General features: G+C 45.0%; 1 protein-coding gene across 3 annotated transcripts in view; it reads right to left on the bottom strand.

Annotated features, from left to right (window-relative positions):
- Nucleotides 1-19,255, bottom strand: part of DNASE1L3 (deoxyribonuclease 1 like 3) — a 44,368-nt gene that overhangs the window by 15,807 nt on the left and 9,306 nt on the right. For 2 of the 3 annotated variants that reach the window (XM_053303050.1, XM_053303049.1), the window contains exons 2-5: nt 7,878-7,971; nt 3,524-3,612; nt 2,062-2,145; nt 1,179-1,291 (exon numbers count right to left, since the gene is read on the bottom strand). In XM_053303050.1, coding sequence (XP_053159025.1) covers nt 1,179-1,291; nt 2,062-2,145; nt 3,524-3,591 — 265 coding nt within the window. In that variant the 5' untranslated portion in view covers nt 3,592-3,612; nt 7,878-7,971. Of the gene's footprint in view, nt 1-1,178; nt 1,292-2,061; nt 2,146-3,523; nt 3,613-7,877; nt 7,972-17,095; nt 17,161-19,255 lie in introns of those variants that run through there. The other variant, XM_053303048.1, reaches the window with a different exon arrangement.

The following is a 19,255-nucleotide window of genomic DNA, read 5'->3' as shown; positions in this document are numbered from 1 at the left end:
TTTATATACCGCTTTTCAACAAACGTTTCCAAAGCGGTTTATACAGAGAAATAACAACAAACTAACAAACAAATAAGATGGATCTCTGTCACCAAAGGGCTCACAATCTAAAAATAAACATAAGATAGACACCAGGAACAGTCACTGGAGGTACTGTACTGGGGATGGATAAAGGCCAGTTACCCTCCACCCGCTAAATAAAGAGAATCACCACTTTAAAAAGGTGTCTCTTTGCCCAGTTAGTAGGGGCAAAGCAGCTTTTAAAAGAACTCTCAAGACATACTTGCTTAATCAAGCCTTTGGTTAGCTGTAGGTAGATTTTACTGTTGTTGTTGTTTTTATATTATTTTGATTGCTTTTAATTGTTTGATTTTAATCTGTGATTTTATTTTTTCTGTAAACCACCAGGAGAGATTTGTTTTTGGAGAGGGAGAAATGAAATGAAATGAAATAAATAAATAGGAAGACCCCTGCTAAAAGGGTATAAAGGGCATTTGGCAGACAAGCAACAGAATACAAACTGGTTGAAACCCTGGGCAAAGCATATGAAGGAAAAACGTGAAGGAGGAGTTGTGCAAACAAAGGTGTTTATTTTGGTTATAGAAGGTAATATAGTTAAGCGTAAGATTAAAGAAACCATGTATATTGAACAGCTGCAGCCAACTATTAATGTTAGGGAAGAAATGAAAGAGGCAATGAAATTCATTGGTCTATAAAAAGGTTTTTTTTAAAAAAAGATCTGTAGTGTCATCACCTCCTCTCCCACCCTGTTTTTGGATTGGTTATTTAGTTTCAGTTGCTGTGTTTAAGCTCAAGAACTTCCAGCTGTTTGAGATGTAGCACTGAGAATTATGTTTTAACATTGAAATGTGTTTGCTTAAGTTTGGTAAGATCTTTGTTTTTAATTGTTTTACTTATGCATTAAAGTGTTCTTAATAGCTTGTCTAAATAAATATAGTCTCAATCTGAATTTCCCTGGGGCTGGTATTTTTGAAAAGAAAAGTTAAGCCAATGATAATGAAGGGTTTGATAGAATGCTGCCTAGTTAGAGCCTAAGTGTAATAAATAAATACAATTAGGTGCAGAGCATCCCCCGTATCCATCCTCAGTCAGTATCTGTGTTTTAGTCCTCAGGTTTTGAACCCAAGGAGAAGAGAGCATGCTTAGCAGCATCTAACCAGTTTTTGGAGAGTAAAACCAGACAACAAAAGGCTCTCTAGAAAGTGCATCTTCATCGCCAGGCTGCAGATCAGGATACTGATAGGTTTGCTTCACTTTCACTGCTTCGGATCTGTAGCATAATTTAACAGACAAATAGAATATTAGATATCTCAGGTACAGATAGTTCAGTCATATAGATCTCCTAAGTCTGGAACTGCTTGTGAGTAATACAAGTGACATTTGCCAGATGCCAATATGCTCATGTCATGTTATGTTTGCTGTGTCAGTGAAGTGACAATGCATGCTAACAACAATCCTGATTTCAGAGGGGGGGGGCAATGCTCCCCTTTTGCACATGATCATTTAAATAATAACAACCACCACCAAACCTAGAATCTCAATATAAATCAACATGTGTATGGGAAATACACAAAGCTGAGAGTTTGGGATAACAAAGACAGCGGTACAGTGATGAATAAATCTTGAATCAAAAATAAATGCAGTGAGGGGTGCTATATATACCGTAATGCCAGGGAGTCCAAGTCTTGTGTCCTCAAATGTGATTAATAACAACGAATATATTACTTCATAGTATATAAAGTGGAACCACCCCAGGATCCCAAGTCACATCCTATTATCCATCAAGCTGGTAAGGTTGCCCCCAATGAATTTATTATTTACATACTGCTGCCAATAGAATTTCACAAGTTTGCATTAGGTCACAAAGACTTGTCCAGTAGGTGACTGCAAATTGAACAGGGACTACCATATACAAACATCAGACAGGTCCATCTCTAAAGAATTTGCAATCTAAACGGGCAGCTGCATGCTACACCAGGTTCTCTCCTCCTGACAGTTTCCAAAACTATGTCACACCACCCAGTTATGCAATTTACTTACCTGTAGAAAAATGCATATTGTTCCTTATAGGTTTTTCTTCCTAACCTGTTGCTGATCACATAATTGTACTCGTCTTGTGCCTGACTGGGGTTAAAAACAAAATTGAGTTGAGTCTGTAGCAGAAACCTGACTTTGTGCTCCTCCTCATGAATGAAATAGTGGGGTATAACTTTTACAATAAACAGATAATGATTGGTGTTTTTGGCCGTGACATCTAAAGGAACGGTTCCCAGGTAAATGATTCTAGCATTATTCCCTACTGGCACTACCACACTCAGTCCCTTGGTCCTGCTCCTTTGTGAGATGGGGTGGAGCATCATGAGGGGAATATTTCTGATAGGAATCTTTCTTTCTTTCTTTAAAGAAAGTTTAGCTGTCCTGATATGTATATTTTAGGTTGCTATTATGAAAGCTGCTAAGCTAGTTTGGAAGCCACCTAATGGCACAGTGGTGAAGTAACTTGCACAGGGAGCAAGAGGCTGCCGGTTCGACTGCCCACTGGTATGTTTCCCAGACTATGGGAAACACCCATATTGGGCAGCAGCAATATAGGAAGATGCTGAAAGGCATCATCTCCTACTGCACGGGAGATGGCAATGGTAAACACCTCCTGTGTTCTACCAAAGACAACCACAGGGCTCTGTGGGCGCCAGGAGTCGACACCAACTCGACAGCAGGCTCGGACAAGCCCACAGGGCAACAGGGCATATTCCCGGTGCACCCCAGCTGTGTGGTGCCCCAACTCCCACCCTTAATTACTTATTCTTCTCAAAACCCGGTGCCCTCCCCACATACATTCCACCGCCCTCTGAGTGCCCCCAGTCCAGCCCTGCTCGACAGCACAACTTTACTTTTCTTTAAGCTGTTTTGGACAATGCATCCAACTGGCCCTGCCCTCATGCACACACACCCTGCCCCCTTAAATCACATGTGAGGGGCAGTTCAGCTGAATTTCCTCCCCCATACAATAATGAGGCAATGGGATGGCTACTGGAAGGGCTGGGTGGGACATGTGCATTCACATTTGCATGGTATGGTGGGTGGGGCCAGTTGGAATATTTGCCTTGAGCCAGAGCAGTGTGTCATGGGGGACAGAATGCTAGACTTATTGGGGCCAAGTCTTTGGTCACTTGTATAGTTCAATGAGTGACCCAGGACACATCACTCTCTCTGTCTAACCTCAGGAGTTTAAGATTAAACTAGAACAACCACTGAGCCCATAGAAAAGGTGCAAATCTAAGAGCAACACACAGTGTCGGCATATATAAAGTTCCAGCTTTGGCCTATCTCTTGGGTTTTGTCGTCTCCCCTTAACCCAAAGTCTAGGTTAAAGGGGGCCATCTGAAAGCACAATTCCATGCATGGTTACTTATAAATAAGTCTATTGTGTTCAATAGAGCTCACTGTCAGGTAAGTGTGCACAGGATTGCAGCCTTAATATATTTCATCATATGCATCTTACCGGTTCAATATCTCTAACAGAGAAGGGCATATTCTGTTGCTGTTGTCCTTTATTTCCATCAGTAGCATGATATCGCAGTGAGAAATGATCTGCAAGGAGTAAAGAAACCATGTTTTTAAGGATTAAAAAAAACAGGATTGCCTAGAATACAAACAATGTTAATGAGCTGTGTCTATCAGGAAGGATAAAACAAAACATTTAAAGGGAGGAAACACCCACTATATTATAACTTTGTTTATTTTTTTAGTTCAGCATCCTAGTTAGAATGCATTGAAAGAAAATAGATCTGTATTAGATAATCAGGAGGCTTTACAGACAGGGCTTTTACTTTGAATACCCTCTGGACTGAAGTGTGCCAGTCCACATATTAGTTTCATTTACCCCGACATCTCTGCTGGCTATCGGGGATGAGTACACACCCACTCTGCTTTCCCCCCAATTACTGTTAAGAATTACTGTACATTCTTGTTGGCCCGAATTATGTCCAGAGTTTTAAAAAATCCTCTATTTGCAGCAGTGTTTGTTTGTTTTAAACCTAGCTTTCTGGTATTCCCTACAGCTTCTCCCAAGATGTGTGGAGGGGCCATAGTAGTAATTTGGCTTTTTTCAAAACTCAGTGAAGGGGAATTGGACAGCTGTGTTGGGTATGGTCATGTCTGCTCTGAGTAATTTGCAATTGTGAGCTCTGGGGGCTGCGGGGGGACACACAGAGTTCAGTTCAGGTGCCAGCTATTATTACTACCCATCTCTCAAGCACTGAGCAAAATGCCATCTGAATCCAACTGAAAACCAAGCGAGGGGGCTGGGAAGGTGGGAAAACTGCCCCCTCCCTCCTCAGAGGATCTGCTGACACTGCCGCTGCTGGACCCCCATGGAGCAAGAGAAGGAGGGGAGATAATATAACAAAGATAATCAGGAAGGGGGGTTGGCCTCTCTTCAGTCTCCTCCTCAGTGCGGCGAACATGTAGAGCCGGAGGGGGGGAGAGTGGCCAAAGCGAGTCCTTTAAGTTGCTGCTGTCTTCATAAACACCTCGCACACTGACCAACCCTGAGAGGGGAGGGAGGAGAAGGAGGAGCCTCCTTGACTGTAGCTGGGTTCTTCTCTTCCCCCACAGCTGCCGTCACAACTTCCCTCTGTGTACATGATCGGGGTGGGGCAGGGAAGGGATTACTTGGCCATGTTGAGTTGGTACCAAGGAGGGAGGGAGAGGGAGAAGGAAGGAGCCTGAGTGGATGTGAGTGTTGCTCTTGCTCCCTCTGCCAAACTAACCCCACCCCCAAGTTCTCTGTCGGTGACTGGTTGGATAAAAAACCGGAGCAATTGGTGGGAACACACACGGAGAAAGATCTGCAGGGATTGCAAAGAGGAGCCGAGCCTATGTGAACTGTCCACTTAATTCCCTGAACTAAACATCTGCAAAAAATGCAGATTCTCTCTTGATACCCCATGGCATGAAGGCGTGTGTGTGTCCTCACGATGCTTTCAGGCATCCTGACATGCTCTATGCTCTGAACCTGACTTACTGGGGCTGGAACCTGACAGTGGATTTCATAACATTTTGTAAAAACAGAGGGTACAGTTCTTGTGGCACTCTACTGATAGTCTCAGATGATTTGTCCGCATTTGCTCTGGAAACAGCTTTGGTCAGCAACCAGAGCCTTTGACCAGGGAGACTTATGATCAGATCCCCATTCAGCCATGAAATTCATTGTGTCACCTTGGACCAGTCACTCTCTGTCAGGTTAACCTAGACGGGTTTGTTGTAGAGATAAATGGGGAAGCTTCTCTGTACTCTATGGAGGGGAGCTGGTTTTTTGGTAACAAGCATGACTTTCCCCATTGGCTAAGCAGGGTCTGCCCTGGCTGCATATGAAAGGGAGACTAGAAGTGTGAGCACTGTAAGATATTCCCCTTGGGGTGGAGCCGCTCTGGGAAGAGCAGAAGGTTCCAAGTTCCCTCTCCAAGATAGGGCTGAGAGAGATTCCTGCCTGCAACCTTGGAGAAGCCGCTGCCAGTCTGTGTAGACAATACTGAGCTAGATGGACCAATGGTCTGACTCAGTATATGGCAGCTTCCTGTGTTCCTAAATCACCTTCATTTGTTTCTCTGTCTTATCAACACAGGGAAAGCAACTGTAGTGTAGTGGCTAGAGTATCGGTTAGAGTTGGGAAATCCAGTTCAATTCACCTCTCAGCTACAAAACATATTATTCTATTTTATTTTTGGAAGCTCCTCTGTGTGTGTGGTTTAAAAAAATTAAAAAAATTAAAGATTTGGTATACATGCCTTAAATAAAATAAATACATCAATAAAAACAACGATAAAGCAGAGGCTGAGACTGTGTATGCTACTTTGAGCCCCTTGGGAGAAGGGTAGGGTTTTAAAAATAAATAAATGAATAAATAATAATCATAGAAGAATAAGTTATATAATATGTATCAGAAGAATAAATAATAGTACAAAAGAAGAGAAGAAAAACATGTTTAGCTTACAACACAAGACATGCTCTGCACAAGTGCCAATGCAAACTGAGGGGAAATACCTGGTTAGAGAGATGAAAGTCTGGGGTGGTATACAAATTTGATAAATAAATAAAATAAATATTTAAAAGCATTTATGTCTTAGAGAGTGCCTCTCTGATGAGAGAGCCATAGAAGCATGCTTAATGCTGATGTGAATTGAACATTAACATATTAAGCAGTTCTCGCTTGTAGCCTAACCCAGGCTAGGGCAGCAATGTCTGGGTTTAGGGTGCTTGTGTGCAGTGTCGGGATCCACATAGATCCCAATGCTACCCGCCCACCTAACCCTACTTTGAAGCCGGGCCTTTAGTTGAGGTTAAGGGCACATGTGCACCGTTAACCTCGGTGCTGGGATTGTGTGTGTGCTCAGGCTGCTTGCAACCTCCGCGCACATAGTAACGGGCACCTGTCTCACGGGGGTATCCCCCAATGTAAAGGGCTCCTCAGCGGTACATTGTGGGATATCTGGAGGCTGGAGCTGTGCTCCCAGCAACATTTGTTGGTTGTTATGGATGTGCACGGACCGCGGAGGTGTGGTCTGATGCCGTGTGTGTGTGTGTGTGTGACTTTAAGGGCAGGGGGGTTGTGCTTATCCCTCCTGCCACTTTCCCCCTCCCACGCTCGTTTTTTTAAGTAAAATCTTCGGGTTGCCCCCTTGTTGCCTGCAAAACGCGGAAGTGACGTCCGTGCATGCACGCTGCTGACGCGCGCGATCCGCTGACGTCACACACGCTGTGCGGTGCCGCTGACATCACACATGCTGTGTGACGCGTGCGCCAGCAGCACACACATGTGCAGACGTTACTTCCGCGTTTTGCAGGCAACAAGGGGGCATGGGCGGCAGGGAGGAATGCTCCCGCCCCAAAGATTTTACTTAAAAATGGAGCACCAGAAGGGGAAAAGCAGCGGGAGGGGTAAGTACAACCCCCGCCCTTAAAGCGACACCCCCCCCCCAAGCGTCAGACCACCAGACTGGGCAATATGCGAACCGGTTCGCAGGCCTCCAACATGGCCTGCGGACTGGTTCGTGCACATCCCAATTGGTCATCTGAGGGGAAGGTGAGTTGGACCCTGCCTGCTCACCCGCCTTCCCACATATTCATTTTAATAGCCTCTTTTTCCTGCACGAGCCCAACTTGTCTGGTGATAATAATTTCTCCTTAATGAGGCAGGTTATTTCATAATGCTGATTAAACAAATTAAACGTGCCAGCAATGTAGCAATATCTGATAAGACTATTAATGGGAAGAGAACTAGTTCTTTCACACATCAAACGTTCTCATAATCCCTTGTATACATTTACATTACAATGGTGTTCATATTGTATTGCTGCTACATTTAAGGTCTAAATAAATCTTGCTGAACATATGGCTACAAGGTCTGCAAATTGGTTTTTGCACTGTTAGAAACACAACAGATTTGTTAATGCTTAGTTATTCTTTAACTTGGACTGCCAGATAAAACACCTTGAAAGATGAGTTAGATTTTTAAAAAACCAAAACCACACACAATTCAGTTGAGCATTTGTTCAGTCCTGCAGCATGAACATAAAGTAAAGTGTGCTGTCAAGTCGATGTCAACTTCTGGCGACCACAGAGCCCTGTGGTTGTCTTTGGTAGAATAAAGGAGGGGTTTACCATTGCCATCTCCCGTGCAGTATGAGATGATGCCTTTCAGCATCTTCCTATGCTTCCTATTTTCAGTATCTTCCACTGCTGCCCAATATAGGTGTTTCCCATAGTCTTGGAAACATACAAGCGGGGATTTGAACTGGCAACTTTCTACTTGTTAGTCAAACATTTCCCTGCTGCACCACTTAAAGTGAACATACCTTTACAATAATGTCCAGGATTTCTGGTCTTCTTCTCTTTGCTTCTCCAAGTGACCTCACATTGAAAGAACAGATTCTTAGGCTAAGCGCTGCACTGAAAAAGAAGATCAGAAATAAAGAAATTCGCAACATCCTTAGAGTTTAGCCAAGAGCAAATGTGTGAGATATACTGCTCACACTCACTCTGCACACAGTGTTGGAATCATTAGCTGTTATATTCATGTCCACTATGCAAATTACTGACTTCCTCTACAATATATTTACTTCTCTGTTTTGAGATTAACAGCTGTTGTTGAGGAACTGAACCTTTTGCCTTAGGGGATTACCTGGAATTAGAGTCAACTTCACATAAAAAATTGAAGGGGCAGGCCTTTAGAGCAAAGGGGCACAGGCGAAGGGAGCTGAACCCTCCCCATCCTGTCTTTACTCACTGAAGTATCTCTCCTAGCCAGACTTACTTTTCATTCCCAACTGTGGGAAACTGACATATGGAAAAGACTGTAGTGATGGGACAATCTGACCATTGAGTCTGGTATTGTTTATTCTCTAGATTCTCAAGCAGAGGTATTCCCGAGCCTTGACATCTTCTGTGTTCCTTTTACTGGAGATAATCAGGACTGAACCTAGGACCTTCTGTATGCATAACTAGCATGTCCCTATGGCAGCTGAAGAGCCATTTACTTTTCAGGGAGTCAGATTTGTGTCCTCTATCCTCTATTTGTGTCCTCTATCTGTAATGATCACATCAAATGCAATACAGACTTTTATACAAAGGCAGAGTCTACAAATAATGAAACTGTTGACCTGCTTCCTTCTTGATTTAGATTAAAATTGGTTTAGTAGACTAAGCTAGTAAATGGTGCCATGAGCTTGTTGTAAATGGAACCCCATCAAGACACTCCCTCGACAGAATCTGGAATTTGACAATGGTTCAGGGCCCTCCCTTAATAAGAAAGCTCCATGGAAGGTGGGATTCATCCTTTCCCTGACCCCCAGCCAAGAATGTGTGAATGATTAGTATAAAAGAAACCAGGTAGCGCTTCCCACCACTTGAGGAAATGTTGGGTTTGTTGGAAGTGAAGGACTTTGAGGGGACAGACTAGTGAGTCAGAGGGCTAGAGTGGTCAATACACTGATTATCCCTTCTCTACTGCTCTGACACTATCCCTTTGGTATGTAGAATGCTGTTCTTAGAGATTTCCTGCCTGCCTGGCCACTTCCTCTTCCCTTCTTCTTCCCTTCCCTTCCCTTCTTCTTCCCTTTCTTCTCCCTTGCAACATGCAGACTCCTCTCTCCCTGCACCATGTGTGCAGAGATGCAGAATCCATCTACTTCCAGCTAGCTAGCTAGATTAGAGTTCCTATCTCCTCACTTTCCTATCTAGAATGGAGTTCTCTAATAAATACTCCTTATATTGATTTGAAACTATGAACTGGCTCCAAGTTATTTTACTTTCATACACGCATGCCTAACCAAATTCCACTGTGTTGTGCCTCTGTGCACTCTGCTATAATAAAAAAGGGTTTCTCTTACCAGAGAGAATTCTCAACAGGGTTCACATAATGATATGGAGGCAAACTTGCTTGTTATAAGGTTTATGCCTAGTATTTATTTAGACATATTTATTTAAAATATCTTCATGTCATTTTGAGAGACTTCACATATTAATCACACTAAGGAACTCAGAGTGGTATGTGAACATCCTTCACAATGACTCGGTGTGGCAGGTTAGACTGAGAGATAATCAGTTGTCCAGTGCCATTCAATGAACTTTATGGCTAACCTGGGATCTGAGCCTGGGCTTTCCATGTCCAAGCACAACATTAGTCACTACATCTTCTTGGTTTTCTCTTAAAGAATTTCTTACAAAATTTCTGTTAAAAACAAGCCCTGTTTATGGATCATCACAGATGACAATCGCACATGTGGCATCAGTGTGCGATTGTCAGTGTGTACCCATTCTCAGTGTGTACCCATTCTTGTGGTTGGGAGTGCAGCAGTCAAGTGTTCCAAAGCCCACATGTATGATCAACACATGGTAAGTAAAGTTGTGTCCTTGAGTCAGCATTGACTCTTGGCGACCACAGAGCCCTGTGGTTGTCTTTGGTAGACCGGAGGGTAGAAGACCAGAGGGTTTGACCTGCACAGTGTGAGATGATGCCTTTCAGCACCTTCCTATATTGCTGCTGCCCAATATAGGTGTTTCCCATATTCTGGGAAACGCACCAGCGGGGATTTGAACTAGCACTTGGTACAGCTAACATAACACACATAATACACTAATTATTTCTTACAAGAAAATGTCTTATTTGAGGGAAGTTGATGATATGTAATGTCACTCTTGCAACTACATTCAGCAGACTCTGTTATACTTTAACCAGTCTCTCTCCAGACTATACACCCCTAATCTCTTTAGAACAAGAACTTTCTCAACAATGCATGAACCGGAGCGGGAAGGATTTTCAAACTGCATTGGGTATGAGACATGGGTTGGGTCCCTGGGTGACCAGCTGAAAGTTGGGGTCTCACATGCCCTGCATGGCCCCAATGAAGCAGTCTGCACTGCAAGGGAGTCTGGCAGTCTGAAGACACAAAATGAGCTGAGTGTGCATTGGACAAATGCATTTAGAACAAGGGGATCCCTCTTGACCTTTATCTATTGTGAGCAAGGAAATCTATACATCCCATCTCATGATTTCATCTTCTTGTCTTCGGGCTGGTTCTCATGATCACTGTGTTTTGTGAGAGTCTAGGGATTCCCATGGTGTTCCCATTTAGTGATTATGAGAAGCTGGAAAATCTTGGTAATTTCCACTTGGCAATGCACCAAGCCAACATTTACACAACAGCAACAATTTAGGATTTGAACCTGGCTTGCTGATCTTAGGTAAATGTCAGTTTGGCACAGGACTGGCCCTAGGGTTTTTGGCACCTTAGGAGAAGTTTGATTTTGGCACCCCTCTAGTCAAAAAGTGTGGAGCCCTGGTGTGAGCTTGAGCTGTGCATCGTGAGGTCGAATGACCAGCTCATGTGGGTGACTAACGAATGACTAGCCCGGGTTGGTTTGAGGATACAGTGGGAGAGAGTGCCCAGGCTGTTATGGAGGCAAAACCGTTAACACTTCAGAGATGAAATGATGCTGCTGTTAATTTGGAAATCCTGTCTGAGACCATTTCTTCTTGAAAATGAATGCGGAGGCAGGCAATTCAAGAGAGTGAGTGCAGTTTATGAGATTAGCTGTTTATTAAGGGCTGCAGTGCAATGAGCAAAGACTGTGTATTTTGGGCTGAAGAATGTGTAGGCCCTTTGAGGAGCAGGTGCAGTATCATATATTACATGTTTACACTACTATGCAGTACTACAGGGGTGCAATACAAAAGGGAGAGAGAGTATAATGGGCAGTGCTATATTCTGGCACTGTTTATATGCCCCCACCCCAAGTACTGGTGCCCTAAGTGACGGACTGCCTAGCTCTGCCTAGTAGACAGGTAAGGTTTGCCTTGGTGCATTGTCTAGGGGTGCTTTCCAGACAAGGGAGGAAATGGTTTAAAATCCTACGCTAACCCTAACTGGCTTCAAAACAGGAATAAACCTATTGTGGCTGGAGCTGTCTGGGGCTTTGAGGGGAGAGAGTGAGAGAGAGGAGGAGGAGATGAAACAGCCCCCACACATGAAGCAAATCAGGGAGGGAGATTGCCAGCAAAGGTGGGGAGTTGCGGTGGGGTATCAGGGAGGAAGAGAGGGAGGGAGGGAGGGAGGGAGGGAGGTGGGGATGTGGAGGAGGGAGTGGGTGACATGATGGCTTTCCCTCCCCTCCTTTTCTCCCCTTCTCAGTGAATTTGCACAAGAGAGGTTCTTGCAAAACAAAAAACAAAAAACCCTGGCCGATTGCAACTGAAGGAGGTACCACAGGTATTGTAGCACAAGAGCTCCGGGTCATTTAAAAAAAAGTTTATTGCAGAGACTGGTTGCTTTGTGCAAGAACAGTGGGGAAATATTAAAAAGAAGAAGTCTGATTTCAAAAGCTGAGAGGCAGAGATGGGGGCGGGGGAGTGGGAAACAGAGCAAGCCTGAGAAAAAGAAAACAGCTACTATTTTCTCATGCATATTCAACACTTTAAACCTGAAACATCAAGGTAAGATCTGATTACAGGCTGTGGCTGTGCAGATGTTCCCATATCCATATGCAAGATGGTGTCAAAACCCATATCGTGTATGTTGTGAAGCAATTAAGCTGGAAAGCACCCAGCAGGGATTGCTAAGATTTTCAAGGTTCTCACAATTGCTGAACAGGAGCATGTGCTGTGGGAATGTCTAGATTCCCACAAAATGGACATTACATTGATCTTAAGAACCAGCACATATATTGCCTGTACCAAACTGATGTAATTGTGTGGCTGCCATACAGGTGTGTGGGTTCTCTCTCTCTCCAAAAAAAAAAAAAAAAAAAAAAGACCCTTGGGGAGCAGTGCAGGATTTTCCCAGCAAGGAATGTGCCTCCCAAATTTTTGTGAGAGACATGTGGGCCCCTGTACTTTCTGACCCACATATGGTAGCCCTGGATCATGATCTATGTTTCAACCATTTGGAGAACACATGCAGCATTAAAATATGATGATCACATGGCAGAAACATGAAGGTCCTGGTAGGGGCTGGCACTATAGTGATGAGGAGAAGGTGCTGGGAAAGGGAAAAGGCAGAAAGCAGGCACAAATGCACCAATGTTTCAGTGTTTAAATGCTGGAAGATGTGACTAGGTAGGTTCCAGCTTTGAGGTCTCAAGAGAGATGAGAGTGATTCTCATGTTTAGAAATTCACAGAATGTCATAGCTGATCAATGCATTAGTGTGTTGAAATTAGATATTATCCATGGCTGTGTGTTACTGTATAGAGAGTGCTCCATGACTGGTTAGTTCCAAGCTGACCTTACCAGCTACCAAGTTCTGGAAACCTTGAGTGTTATTTAGGGCTGTCTTTTACTTCCCTGGCAAATTTTCATTTAGGTTTACCCTTGAGGTTTACCCTCAAGGCTAGGCACAAAATTGAAACAGGGTATTTGGAAGTGGTTAAATATGGAGGGGCTGGTCACTTCAATCTCTTCCATTATAATGGAGGCCGTAGGAACTGAAGTGCATGAAACACTTATCCTGATAAGTACAGCCGTGGACAAAGTTTGTAAATAATGGGTTTGCAATATGAATTTTTACTGTTTGTAATGCTCACTTTTATTACAAGTTGAGCAACCTTTTCCTGAAGCTCTCACACCATTCACACCTCACAATGAGATGCATTTTAAGATGTCCTAGTTTTATACCCACACAGCTGGTGTTCATCAAACTAGTTTGGAAAGTTTGGAAACACTGCCGGCACCTGTTCAGAATGTTCTTTTAAAAAAAAAAATTAACCCCTTTCTTGGTCTTGGAGAGGAGAGCTGGTCTTGTGGTAGCAAGCAGGACTTGTCTCCTTAGCTAAGCAGGGTATGCCCTGGTTGCATTTGAATGGGAGACCACCTGTGAGCGCTGTAAGATATACCCCTCAGAGGATGGAGTTGCTCTGGGAAGATCATCAGAAGGTTCCAAGTTCCCTCCCTGGCATTTCCAAGATAGGGCTGAGACGGATTCCTGCCTGCAACCTTGGAGAAGCCGCTGCCAGTCTGTGAAGACAATACTGAGCTAGATAGACCAATGGCCTGACTCAGTATATGGCAACTTCCTATGTTTGGTCCCAGTGAGAACCACCCAGGGACTTTTTTATATGGGGTGGTATATAAATGTACTAAATAATAATAAAAATGTTTCATTCTGATAGCTGCATTTGAGTCCAAACTTAGCATCCCTATTGCTGTGTGGGGTAGTGGCTTCCCAATCCTTCATGGAAGCATCCGAAGTGCTGGCCGGCTTCCTTCTCCCCCTCAAACCTCTCTTTCCTTTCCCCTCACCCCACGCCTCGCCACACACTGACCAGCTTCCTTCTTTCCTCCACTGCCACCACCAGTATTTGTCTCCCCCTCTTCCATCCCCCCTCTCTCGTCAAGCCTCCTTCCTTCCTTCCTTCCTGCCTTCCTTCCTTCCTTCCTTCTCTCATTCCTCCCCACCCCCTTTTCCTTTTCTCTCTTTCTTTCCTTCCCTCTCTCTTTCTCGTCAAGCCTCTCCACCCCCTCTCTCCCGCCTCTCTCCCCTTCCCCATCCCCTTTCTCTATTTTTGAGAACAATAACACTTAAAATTATGTTATGTTATGTTTAGAATTACTTCTTGAATTAATTTAAATTTACCCTGAGCAAATTCTGGTGTGAAAGTAGTAGGGCAAGAGAGGGGGCAAGAGAGTAGTAGGACAAAAGTCGCAGGGCAAGAGAGGGGGGAAGAAAGGGAGTGACAGAATGAGTGGAGAGGAAGAGGACGATGACAGAAGGTGGTGTGAGGTGGGCGCAAGGCAACAGAAGATGGCATGAGGCTATGTGCGGCCCCCCAGAGATGTGTCAGAATCCAATCTAGCGGAATCCAGTGGGATTCCAGCCCACCATCAGATTTGAATTTGACACTTCTGATTTAAGTAGGATTGCATAGGAGGATTGCATATCACTACTGATGAGCTGGTAGGGATGGTCTCTGACTTGATACCAACCAATGTATTAACTATTATGCAGATCCGGCACCAGCAGAGTACTTAGCCGGGGTGTGTGTGGGTGTGTGTCTGTCTGTCTGTCTGTCTGTCTAGAATTTCACTGGAAGCACACACACACTCATGTAGGTAGATAACAGTGACACAGCTGGACTGCAGATCTAAGAAAAGGAAGATGGTTCATCTACAAGGACTTTCACATGTCCTTTTTACAGACTTGTATTTGTTTCATCTGACAACCCACATCCTGAAAAGTAAAAAAAAAAAAAAAAAGAAGGAAAGAAGCCCATGACCACATGGGGAACTTATAGCAGAACAAGGAAGTGTAAAAAAAAAAAGGGGGGGGGGTCTCCCAAGGGTAACAGATGCTGCTTACTGCCTAGTCACTGGGCATCTATTCCAATCCTTTCCAGGAGAGAGAAGAAGTCTGAGATTAGAGAACAACACCAGGGACTTTTACACACAGCAGGCTTTACCGCAGGTTTATGAGGAGGCTTTACTTGAACTTGTTGTCCCCAAAAGCCCACACAGATAGTGGATTTTTTCACCCTGGATATAAATCGGGCTACATTCTAATGCACAGTGAAAACCACAAATTGTGTGTTAACTGCTCCCCGATAACTTGCAGGGATTTGGGGGTAAATCTGGCCGATATGTGAACACAACCCCTCCATTCTGGAGGAGATCCGAGTTAAAGGGTGAAAGGCCCATGTGAAAAACTTCCAGGCAACCAATGTAGTTTGCTTCTCTAGCAACAGCCCAAAAGGAATGAATCTTCAGGACTCAGGAGAGAATTAAACGCAGGCTGCTCAGGGCAAAGTGCAAATTCTAAGTGTGATGCTGTGAATTTTGAACTGGTCTGCTCAGCTCTAATTTTATATTTCATACACTGCATATGCAAGTGAGCCATAGGCGGCCTGTTTCTGTCAGAATTCGGTTTGGTGGCAAGTCTTGATCTTGTTTAATAGCTTGGGGGTTAAGGGGCATAGAAAGATGAAGGCACTGATGTCTTCCCCAAACAGACCAATGGCCACACAAAGATGGGGGCAAGCTGGGTGTATGATCAGCTAGAGGAAATATATGAAAGATGCAAGCAGTTCCGGAGTTAGGGGGAAATTATAAGCTGAACTTTAAGTGGAAAGTGAGGGAACTATGGAATGCAAAAGAGGATACATGCCAAGGAATATTTTTAATCTGTGTCTCACTCTTGGATAATCAGTGTCTTAAGCAAAGGTGGTTTTATGGAACAAAATCAATGATGACTGTGATCAATGCATATGTTCATCCACAGTTCTAGTAGGGTGAGGGAGCCTGCGTTAGGTATCAAGCCTGAGGCAGGAGCTCTGTATAGAGCTGTGCCAGCAAAGGTTGGGCTCTGAATAAAGAGCTTATAAGCAGCCAGTGATGGAGCTTTGCTGTGGCCCTGAATCACCTCCACTGCTGTGGTTCTGGGAGTGATGGAAGGGACTCCAGAGATGGGACTGAGATCTATTGGGGGTGTTGGATCCTGGGTATCCTTAGTCTCCACTAATGGTGGTGCTGTCGGAGGAGTGAGCTCTGGCAAGTGTGTGTCTTCCTTTGGGGTCTCGGCTGGGATACCGCTGGGACTGTTTGAGATGGAGTTCCAGTGCATCGACCTTTTGCACCAACTATCCTAATGATCACCAGGGGCATTGGGAGCAGAGGTAGTGAGTGAGGGTCTCCTTACCTGTCCCTGCTTTCCTCTGCTCTATGACCCCTGCTTTGACTCCTTGGGTACTTCCTGTAGTGAGTCAGTCCTTTTCCTTTTCTCCTAGAGAGAAGATGGAGACATCTCTCTCTCCCGCCCCCTACCTATTCATTATGTAGCTATCTCAAATGTATTTCACCAATAAACTAATTAAGTAACTTAGACTCTACAGTAATCTCCATGTGTGTTCCTTAAATAGCTGCCACAACTAAACTCTGCACTCTGTAACTGGAGTGGTAGCTTCCTCGGTGCTTTGCTAAATAATCACAAACCCCAACAGGGACTTGGGTCTTCCTCTCTGAGAAGAAATCCTTGAGCCCTGAACTTTGTGTGGGCTCTGCCAGCATAGGAAGTGAGTCTGCATACTTGACTCTATTGTTATTGGTTAAAAGCAACTGTGCACACTGGGCTTATTCATCTGCCTGGAAATCTGGTTCTTTTCCAGGCTTGTTGTACTGTCACTGTGGAGGAAATAAAGTGAAACTGAATTGTCTGAAACTGTTAGGGAACAATGAACCTCAGAGACCAAAACTGGGTCCTAGCTTAGAGAGGACAGGCCTCAGAGCGGTCTTCAGGTACAGAAGGGAAGAGGGATATACAACATCACCCCTGACAATCAGCAGGAAGTAGGATGCCTCAGGATTGGTAAGGTGTGGTATAAATATAAGGAGTCTGGGGCCTAGCTTAGTGAGCCCCTGAAACGTGGACTTAGCTTAATGAGCTCAGGCCTCAGAGATGCAGAAGGTAAGAGTGATATACATCCCCACCGGCAACCAGCAGGCAGTAGGATGCCTCAGAATTGGCAAGGCCTGGTATAAATACAAGGAGCCCAGATTTCTGTCTATGCCTGGTAAACAGAGCAGTCTTTACCTTTTCCAGCTCATATCCTGTCCCGAGCTGCAGAACACACACTCCAGGTTCATATTTGGGTGTGACTGCCCATGATCCTGGCCTGGCTGTGAGAGTACCAACCGCATGCACAACAAGGATTGGCTGTAAAGACAGACATCCATTGAGGCAACTTGGGGCAAAATCTTAAATGCACTTCCTATGTTCAAAGTTGCTGCTTGCAACACACATCAGCACACATGCTGGTATGCATGGATGTCTGCTGTGAGGCACCAGTGAGATGCCACCAGATATTGAACTCAGCTGTGATTATATATGTTATCTGTCTCTGATAGTACGAAGTGATGATATAGATATCATTGTTTTGAAGTCAAATGTGATTGTGTCCTTCTGCGGAATGGTTCTTTTGGTAAAAATGAAAGAAGAGCAAGATATTTTGCTGCTTGTGCAACAGAGGCAACTTGACAACAGGAAGACTAGGAGTTTCTTGATGTGACTGGCTGCCATCTGCTTTACTTTGGAGCAGACAGCAGAACATTAGGCCAGCAAACTGCAGAACAATGACGGGAAGTGTCTTAATGCTTCACCACTGGGTACATTAGAATCTTGGCACCAATAACTAAAACAGAAGAGCAGTCCCAACCTCCCACTTGCAAACATTCAGAGACACTAAGGGCCAAATTAGATGGACGTCGGGAGTCTGTGACCAGATCTCTCACTTTAAAAAAATAATCACTTACAGTGTGATAGGTTCATCTATCCAGGGGGGCTATTCCACATTGTAGAGTCCTGGTACTTGCATAGAGACAGCCAGGGCGATGAAATAAAGCATTTTTTAATTGCCGCTTACTCTCCACAGCAATATGCCAATCCTGTTTTCCCTTGGCTTGTTACTATCAGAACCATCCTTGGTAGTGCCTAGGGGAAGGCTCATCATCCAGGGGAACAAAGGGTCACCGACCGTCCCTTCCCTGTTACCTGCCAAGCTATCTTTCTCTCAGCATCTGCTTCCCCCTGGGGTCTCCACTTGGCTTGGCTTGGCTTAAGGCAGGGCTGCACAACTTCAGCCCTCCTGCAGATATTGGACAACTCCCATAATCCCTGACTATTGGCCTTGTGGCTGAGGATTATGGGAGCTGCTATCTAAAATCAGCTGGAGACCTGAAGCAGAGGCATGGCCGCACTCCTTGGTTCTACTGGGACTAGGGGTGGCTGAGCCATGGCCCTTCACAGCATTGCCACTGGGTCCCTTCCCTCCTGGCTTCCTTGGTTTCTTCCTGACTGGCCATTCTGTGTGCCCCCCACCCCACAGCTGCTCGCTTCTCATTTCTTCCTCCAATGCGTGCTCTCTCTCTCTCTCTCTCTCTCTCTCTCTCTCTCTCTCTCTCTCTCTCACACACACACACACACACACACACACAGTCTGCATTGGATCTGGGTAATAGTGCTGGCAGAAACAGACAGTTTCCCCCTATTTTATCTCACATCATTTTTGCTATCTGCAAGCTATTTATCCTGCAGGGGAAAACATGTATATGATTTCCCTCATGGGGCAAATAGCTTTAGTGGCAATTTAGATTGGGAAACAAGTGGGTGGGAGGGTGGGGGAGACCATTAAACTCCTTTCCAAAGTGTGGCCCTGATTAATTCCATACAACCTTCTCATGACTGTTTTTGACTTTTAGAAAGTGGGAGATGCTCAACATCTTGAGCCGAGTCTCATGATTAGTGAGACCTGCCTTAAGAGGGTTTGTGGGGAGAGTGGGCTTAGCCCTGGGGGGCCAGATCGGCCTCCCACACGGCTGCCAGCTCTGTCGTGGAGCCGGCGGGGACTGCGGGGATTGGGGGCCGCGTGGCACCCGGCAGATCCAGGATGTGCCGCGCAAGTGCGTGGGGCATCCTGGAGAGACCCCCAAGCCCGGGCAGCTGCTTGCAGCCTCCTGGTCAGGGGTCTCCTTGTGTGTTGCCACAGCACAGAGCCGCGGCAATACATGATCAAAGTGCCAAGGTTAACGGAGCGCTCCGTCCGTTAACCTTGGCTAAGGGGAGGGGTACTCTGGGAGGTTTGCTGCTGAGAGCCACGTGGCTCCTGTTGCAGCACATGATTGGCAATAAGCGGGCCAGGCTCCCTTAGCCCACTTTTTACCGACCGTGACAATCGCCTCCTTGTCTAGTCTGACC

Source organism: Hemicordylus capensis, chromosome 2, assembly GCF_027244095.1.
Source record: "Hemicordylus capensis ecotype Gifberg chromosome 2, rHemCap1.1.pri, whole genome shotgun sequence".
In the NCBI taxonomy this organism is placed as follows: domain Eukaryota; kingdom Metazoa; phylum Chordata; class Lepidosauria; order Squamata; family Cordylidae; genus Hemicordylus; species Hemicordylus capensis.
This window is presented reverse-complemented; position numbering and strand designations above follow the sequence as displayed.